This window comes from Formica exsecta, unplaced genomic scaffold (assembly GCF_003651465.1).
Source record: "Formica exsecta isolate Colony F162 unplaced genomic scaffold, ASM365146v1 scaffold62, whole genome shotgun sequence".
Classification (NCBI taxonomy): Eukaryota; Metazoa; Arthropoda; class Insecta; order Hymenoptera; family Formicidae; genus Formica; species Formica exsecta.
The window spans coordinates 550,689-559,645 of NW_021853381.1; the positions used below are offsets into that span (position 1 = coordinate 550,689).

Here is an 8,957-nt window from a genome sequence, read left to right on the forward strand (position 1 = left end):
AAAAGAAACAGAAAGAAACGAAATCACTGACGATAAAAGTAGTGAACAAGGTTGTTCACCGCGATAAATTTACCAAATCGAAATATTTGCGCGAAAGAATCTTTAGTGTATACTTAGAAGATTCTTACATTAAAAGACAAATCTAGAAATAATCTAGTAGAATGCCCCCCCCTCCCCCCTCCAAGGATTTTATTTTCTATATAATTAATTAAAATGTTTGTTTATGTTACTGTCAATGTGTGTGTTTTTCGCGTGTGTATAAGATTATATTTCTATATCAATTAAGAACATTTAAATTTTATGAATGTATATAAATTATAATAAATTACAGTTTTCGTAAATTGCGTAGCACATGTTATAACATCTTCATTGTTAATAAGACAGAACGGCACATGTAATCCATTATACAACGATTTCGATATTGGATTTTAATTGTGAAGTCGGAAAACAGAACGATTGTTAATAATTATGTACTGTATGATTTTAATAGGATTATCGCGATAATTGATTATTTGAGATTCAATATGATTATTGTGTACGTAGTTATTAAGGATTCCCTTAGTAAAATTTGTTTTTTATTCGTAACTAAATCAAGCTTTTCCAATTATGAAACTAATTATCAAGCAATTATCAAGCAATAATCGTTTTAAAGCCATATTTTATATATAATTATAAACCTTCTATTAAGAATCCTTCTATGTTTTTCGAAGAGTTTTACAATCATAATCAATAATATATATAACGGATTACACGTGCTTCGTCGTTAGGCTGCCATTAGTATAATCTTGCATAGTTAAATAAATCTCTATTCTGTCAAGCCCTATAATCAGTTTAGCATCGGTACGTGGGTGAATATCATTCCGAGAAATTCTATCAAAAGCCACGTTAGTATCTGACGATATAATTAGATACTTTCCAAGAGAGAAGATTATAATATAATACATATATCGTTCGTGGGTGCAATATGCGAATTCATCGAATCCGGATAGAACTGAAGATGTATAGGCGTAGATTATCTATTTCATGAATAGCAATCCACGAAAATGCGGCTGTTAATTTTCTCTTTTATACATTTCACCCTAAATGCAAATCGCAGTCGTGAGATTAATCGACCGCGTTATTAATGCCAATAGAAAATAATATATTGATTATTTAATCGAAAGATATTTTATTTCCACATTCTTTGAGATATGTGTATTTTCTTTTACGTAACAGCCAATAATTTTTTATGAGCTACTTAAATTACAAAAACCTTCCGTTTTCTCTCTGTGACTAAGACGTTTCTTTTAACGATTTTCAAATATTGAGATAGTTACGTGTATTTTTGCAGCAATTAATTTCGTTCTTTACAATTTTGCCGCGTTTACGTTTAGAAATTGGAAAGCCATTACCTGTCATACACGCGAAAGAGACGCGAAAACATGTGTTCGCGATACACGCGGTGACGATAAAGGCATTAAAGGTCAAAGGCTCACCTTGCCGAGGTCCTCCTCGTGCGGTGTTTCTACCCCGTGAAGCGGCACGCGCTCCCCGGTGAAGCTGTTGGTGTGTGTCAATGGCCGTTTCACGCCGCTGATGTGTGACATGGCGGCGGGGCCCCTTTGTACGCGATCCTTTTTCTTCGCCGCCCGTGTATCCACGACGCTACCCGTAGCGGCGACCGCATCCTCGATTCGAAGAGACGGTAAATCCAGCTCCTGCTGCTTGTCTAGAGTAAGGCAAAAAACGACGGAAGCGTGATTGGATAAGTCATTATTCGTCAGCTCTGATCGACATTAATACCATACTTGGCAGTAAACTTTCAATTATATATTATATATCAATTGTATATTATTATATCACAATAAAAAATATGATGTCAAATTATATCGTGTAAGAATATTTGATTAAAAAAATAATGCATTTCTGGAATTTATGTTTATTTATTTAATTAAAACGTTATTTATTTAAAACTGACAGACAAATAATTGATATATGAATATCATTTATTAAGAAGAATGTTGAAAAAGATTTAGTTTGTATACACGAAACGAGATATTCTATTGCGTTTGCCACTGTACGATGATTGTTGCATCTGGATGCTCAATCAAAATGACAAATGAACCTCCATTATGTCTCTGATTGTAGATTATTCGACGCGTTTATTTATCAGCTTGTAGTATTTGCAGTCAGATTGACCGATAAGTTCGCATCGAACAGCAGATGGCTGATAACCCGTGTCAAATAGTATAACGATATTAAGGAAATTTATCATTGGGCTGTAAGATTATGCAGTTGCATCATCAAACGTATTCAGTTCATTTCGAAAGCGTGTGCCTCCTTCCGATTTCTTTCCATTACGATTTCTTTCGAAAACTTTCGCTTTACAGCCGACGATCGAACGGAACTCGTTAGGAAGCTACGTAACGAAACTCGTTGAGGAAGCTACGTAATGAAATCAGCGGGTCGTAAACGAAGCTAAGAAGCGCAGACGAGAATTACTCCATTAAAGACCTAAGCAGACGGAACGATATTCAATAAAATATCGCGTCGTTCCGGAAAATCGTATCTTTTATCGCACAGTGTGTCTTCTGCACAGAACACTGTGTCTCTCGAGTACAAAGGGATCGATGGATGATTTTTGCGCTGATGATAAACCTTGCGCGACCACAACCAACGACCCGTTCATCGGACAAAGCGAGCTAACCAGAATGAATGGTCATGGTGATACCGGTTACGGTCTTTCAAGGGCTTTTAATGCGTAAGAGCGCTCGTTTTATTGCACCCGTAAAACTCGCCTTCTGGCGATGACCTCGTTAGACGCATTGTCGCGAATTTCTCGGCATTTGTTTCTTTAGCATTTATGCGGAAACATATTTAGTCTTTTCTTGAAAAACGACACACGTCAATCTTTATCCCTTCCTCCCTACGCAAACTTATAATTTACATCGGTTTGTATGTTATTACGATAATCTTGCGTGCGTCATAAAGTTCAAGAAAGGATTGCATTCTACTTACCAAGGAAGGTGCTGCAGATATATTCCGAAATTTGATTGCCAGATTTGGAGGATTCCGAGAAATGCGATAGCTCTTTGTTCAGCATTCTCTTGAACTGTAATCAGAAAGAAATGGAAGCGGATCATTAAGAGAGTCAGATCAATTTTAAAGAGTTATCAAGGATGTATTTTGCTTCTGACATACGTATAAATCAATAAATTATTAATTATAATGTATATTCATCTCATCAATTATATCTATAAATAAACTCAATCCTGGGCTTGAATATTCTATATCAAAAAAATAATATACGATTTTCTCTACAACTTGATGAAGGAAATTTAATTAGATTACCTGAGATAAAATCTATTGTTTCAATTAAACCGTCTACTCCAGATATACATTAGTGGAAGGATTTCGAGGATTTGCAATTAACGCGAAAAAATGGATAACGATGAATTAAAAAATTAGCTCGAGAGAGAGAAAAATAAACGAAGAACCGATATAGTAAAATCCGGATTTCGATAATCTGCCAGAACGACCAGCCAGCGAAAATCTCCTTTCATTCTCGTGATTTTCTATCCTTATCTCATCACGAATATTTACGATATTTATGCGTATCGCCTCGATTGCACGGGAAGCACCAACGCAAACTCTCACCAAATAATACCGGTTCCGTCGCATTTACACTTTCTGCTCTTATCAGAGCCACTATCATATCATCTTTGCGACAAATGCAAATATATGTATTTATTTACGCAAATATATACAGATATATACTGAGCTACGCAAGCCGGAGTAATGACCCGAACGTAATTATTGAGTAATATGACACGCTAATTAAACATCCTCCGCCGCATCCCGATACATTTTGGCTTGCGCTTCGTTTCATCTCTAAGTCTCATTATCTTGACCACAATCCAAACAAAAAAAAAAAAAAATAGCAACTAGCAATTCTAAAATAAAATTAAAAATAAAATTAAAAACACGCACGCTATCTTGAATAATTGTTTGACTCCTTTGCATTCGACAATTGCTCGATTCCATCCGTGCATCCTGTTTCAAATTTTATCGTTGACATTCGACCTTCTTTCGATGAAAATAGATAAATGCCTCGCATTATCGGACTAATTAGTTCAATTATCGTGCGCCTGTGTAACCTGCTTATAACGTATCTACCAAACGAAAATTAATGAGCGATAAGAGTACAAATAGCGTTCGCCGTATTTTTTATAAACGTATACTTTGTACGGCAATTATATTACTATCTTCTAACGTAGTTACGATTACCTATAGCTGTCGATATGTATGATAATTCCTACAATTTAGTTCTGAAAAAATCTTCAAACAACAAAGATAGGAAAAACGTCAATTGCAACAGCCTTGTAAGAAACAAGAACATAAAAGAGGCGTGTCAGGTTGACTCAAAGGTCCTTTTACCAACAATTTTTATACGTGTATATATCATCTAGTATTTTTTTTTTATCTTTTTAAATAACTTTAATTTTCGAGACGTTTTATAGGCTTCATGTATTTTGCCATTTCGTTCTCAACGCATGATATGTTATCTCGCGAAACTTCGAAAGGAGGACGACTATTACTGCGATTCAAAGATGAGAGAGAGAGAGAGAGAGAGAGAGAGAGAAAAATTGTTTGCTTTCATAAAATATTGGCATAATGTTTACCACAATGCGTCTCATTCGTTCAAAACATGATGCGCTTCTTCTGCGCGGTACCATAAAGATAAAGAGGATTTTGAGAGGTTTCAAGTAGGTCAATGGAAGAAAAATAAAAGTAAAATGTGCGTGATGTGTACGCGAATAATAAATTGACGCGGGTGCTTACATTCCGCGGCAATGCATATTCCCATTCAAGGTGCACAATAAGATTTTCTCAAGGCGCGACGAATCCAGCGAAAATCGAAATCTAGTTTAACGACGTGACACGCGTCGAACACATCGCGTTATATCGCGAAACTAACGCTTGGCTCGCGCAATCTCGTTTCTTAGGTAGTCACGTCAGAATTTCGCGAACGAGCGAAGCAGTCATAAATTCATGGCATTATTTACGGAATATAAATCTTCCTGCGATAATTCCTAGTACATTATACTCTCTATAACGAGATGCTTCTGCAATAATATACCGCTTTAAAAGCGGAGCATTGTATATGAGATATCGGTTATCTAACAATTAGTCTAATTGCAAGCGTTATCGAAAATTTGGACTACATCTGTACGTGGAGATAGATATCGAGATTCTATTTCTAAAATTTAGGCTTGGCAAGTTCACCGATAAATCTTGTTCACTTCATGTCAAAATGAGGTTAATACAGTACTCTGGATATTATCGAAAGTGATTACGTCATTAAAAATTAAGTTGACGCCGTCATAATGTAATTAAATCGCATCGATGTAATCAGATAAATCCAAAAACGACGATAAGATTGATAATTACATGTGATTAGTCCGTTTTAGATAAGATAATAAAAATCATTTAATGATATTAAAATCATGATTTGCTAAAACCACAAGAAAGTATCGAGATGCAGATATAAAATGTTCTAACGTGATCTACGTAAATCATGCACGATAAAGGATTAATCGAACTAATGTGACAACCTCAACGTTCTATTTGCGAACCACCTTTCCTTCATATAATTATCAATGAACTTTCATTGAAAGGTCGCAAAAGGTCAAGATCGCATCGACATTCCTTAGTACTGTTGGATATATATTGTTTTTATTAATCAGTCGAGGTAATCGAACCGTACTTTGTTTCATATGATTCATTGTCTTCGTCTAAAATCCTGTTAAGCTTTACGCGCTAATCTTATTTTTTATCAATTGTAGATTACCATTACTCAGTAGTTTAAACGTTTAAACTAACATCCTAATTTAACAGAAAAATATTTCTCTCTCTCTCTCTCTCTCTTTCTCTCTTTTTCATATACTCTTTATTATTTCTCTGATCATTTTTCTTCTTTCTATTTTATTTTGTATCCTATTTTTTGTACTTCAAGAAGTTTTTATACTCTAAACCTATCCATCTATCTATCTTCTATTCCAGGCTTTGATATGATCTCTAATAAGATGAAATCTTTGCTATGAAAGTAAGACAAGCATTCGCATCCGCGCCACATCATTGTGTCCGACATATCCCATCAAACTTGATTGAGCTCGCATAAGAAGCATTCGAGTACTTTCATCTGGATATTTGCAAGTATAAAGAACCGTGAACGGATAGAATATTAAATCGCGGAAACACAAGCCACAATATTCCGCGTGTTCTATCGCGACGTGGATAAAACTGCAAGTGCAGTTTTATTATTACGGGCGCCGCGAATGAATTGATGTTAATTAAAGCCGGCGATTGCTTGACCCTACGATATAACTTTATCAGCCGTATCTCCTCGAGTTTTGCGTTTGACGATAGTACAATCTCCCGCTTGTTCATTCGTGGATAATCATATCCGCAGAAAAGCCTATATCGTGTTCCGTTAATTTTCGTTGTATCATTTCAGTTTCACGAATTAATAATTTTGTAAAGAAAATATTTTTTAGCATTGTTAAAAAAATGGATGTGGCACAGAATAGCCGTGTTTACGAAGTGCATCAGATTTTTAGACAAAGTTCAAAAGCAATTCTTGGAAAGCGACCTGATTAATCAGTGATCTTTGCTCGATATATCTGTCGAGATAACGAGATAAACGGTTTCTCCGCGCTTTTTTCGTAATCGTGAGCTCCGAGTTGATTCACTTGTTAATTATTTCAATTGCTAATCGAGATTAACCGACGCCCTCGTCCGAGATAATATTAACACCGCGGCAGTTTTCGCGAAGGCTGTTTTCGCAGAAAACTTTCTCGATAAGATTACTCAACGTATTGATACGCTGTCTGACAGCTATTAGACAGAAGACACGTGAAGCTACCGATAACATGATATATATTGGACAATGAGTATACCTGTCATCTCGCGAATACGTCTGTCATTCTTCATATCGGTGTATAAAGATTTCGCGATAATTTAGAATTCAGATCACATATCATGAAACTGCATCGCCGAATTCATTTTACCACCCATTCGTTATTACCTCCGTTGCGACATACGTTGATTACGACAACAACCAACAGCAGTAACAAATGAATGTTCCCGCGCGATCGAACGTCTTTCGAAATACTATAATACTGCTTCGCTTTTATTTGCCCGAATTACCGTGACAGATGGCCGTTGCGGTGAAATCTATTAAGACCCGTTGATAAAATCGGATATCATAGATATACACTGGCATATTGCGTTTTCTTTCAGTTACTTCCTCGATTATAAACTTAGTTTCATTAATTAAATCCTAATTAATCAACTTGCTCATTAAAAGTGATTATGACCCATAAAAATTGATGAACTCTTGTGTCAGAAATTATACATATATAGCTTGAATATAATAATTATTAATATACTATTTAATATCTTTTTATTCTTACTGATTATATATTATAAGTTGAAGTACAATATTAACTTTATCGCTGTGATTTCTGGAATTAATCCAAATATATGTCGGGTATATACGTCAGACCTCCCGAAAGACATCAATGTCCGCTCAAATATGTCGCGATTAAATCGAGTATCAAACAATCCCGAAATTACCTGCACCGCCATGATGCTAGCTATCGCCGTAAGATCCGCTAGTGTCCTCAAATAATTGAAGTATCTAGCGGACTTGTCCATGCTGCCCGTCTTCATTTCACCATTCGTCGTCTGCGGTATCATTGTGTGGCTATTCAACTGCCAATACACAGCTTGACACTTGAAAATTCTGAGAAAAAACTCGAGGAAGAGTCACTGGTTGCCGCGTTTGCGTTCGACAACTACGAGAGAACAAACGTCTACTTGGACACTGACGTTAACGAAGATCGATTAACGAAGATGGGTCTCGTGGATCGTCGGATCGAATCCGCTCCGATTCTCCAGACTACCCGGTATGAAAGTTCCTCGACCGAAGAGCAACGCGAGTCGTGATGTATCGGGCAAGAACTGCTCCAGTTCCAATCCTGACGTCGATTCCGGAGCGTGACGCGGAGAGGAGTCACGGGAGCACTTTCTGATTTCACCGACACGTTCACAAGCTCGCACGTTCAAATGCCTGGCGAGTGGCCGGAGGCTGCGAGCCTGACCGTCCGACTGCTAAACGTGGTCTACGCGCCTGAATCGGAACGGCCAGGCTTTTTATCTCGGTACCGCTCCGCGTGTCAGTCCCGTCTCTCCGCTGCTTATTTTGGCTCTCCCTCCCGCTCGCATTTCACGCGTGTCGGGCGTCTCTCTTCGCTCCACTTTGCAGTGCCGCAAAGAGAGTGGGGAGCGTGAAAACGGAGAACAAGCGATTTACTACGGGTACAAGTGCAGTGCCATATGACAGTCGCATTGCTCTTGCATTTATATCCTACACTGGAGCGAATATGTAAATTATAAGAAGCTTTAACACCTCTAATATCGACCTAAATCGATTAAGCCTGGTTTAGCATCCTTTCTGATTATAATCTTATTTCTATGATGTAGAACAAGAAAAGCAATTTAATCAGAATTCTTTGAAACTGTAAATTGACGTTGGTTCAACAGAGGCTCTAAGAATTTCAAAATTCTGATAATGATAAAATCAATATAATCAATTAAACCAAGGATTTTAAAAAGAAGATATATCCGTGTAATTTATCTAGGAATAACTTTAATCTGTCATGTATGCTTCCAAAGATCGATATCACCATTTCAATGAAATATTGTTTAATTAAACAGACCATTTAATTAAACAGACCAATAATTATTGGTCTTTAGATAAATTTAAATTTAACAATTTTTGTAAGTAAAGAAGAATTGAAAGTAAAAGGTATTGTTCACTTGGACTATGTATTACAAGACAAATGTTAATACATCTGTACAAAGAATCTCGCGTATTTGATGCGCGTGGATTTTCCAAGATCATCTCATCAGCA

General features: G+C 36.5%; 1 protein-coding gene across 6 annotated transcripts in view; it reads right to left on the reverse strand.

Annotated features, from left to right (window-relative positions):
- LOC115242737 (cAMP-specific 3',5'-cyclic phosphodiesterase, isoforms N/G) overlaps positions 1 to 8,957 on the reverse strand; it is a 63,286-nt gene that overhangs the window by 7,351 nt on the left and 46,978 nt on the right. For 5 of the 6 annotated variants that reach the window (XM_029819256.1, XM_029819261.1, XM_029819259.1 and 2 more), the window contains 2 exons: positions 2,998 to 3,091; positions 1,476 to 1,708 (listed from right to left, as the gene is read on the reverse strand). In XM_029819256.1, coding sequence (XP_029675116.1) covers positions 1,476 to 1,708; positions 2,998 to 3,091 — 327 coding nt within the window. Of the gene's footprint in view, positions 1 to 1,475; positions 1,709 to 2,997; positions 3,092 to 7,617; positions 8,167 to 8,957 lie in introns of those variants that run through there. The other variant, XM_029819260.1, reaches the window with a different exon arrangement.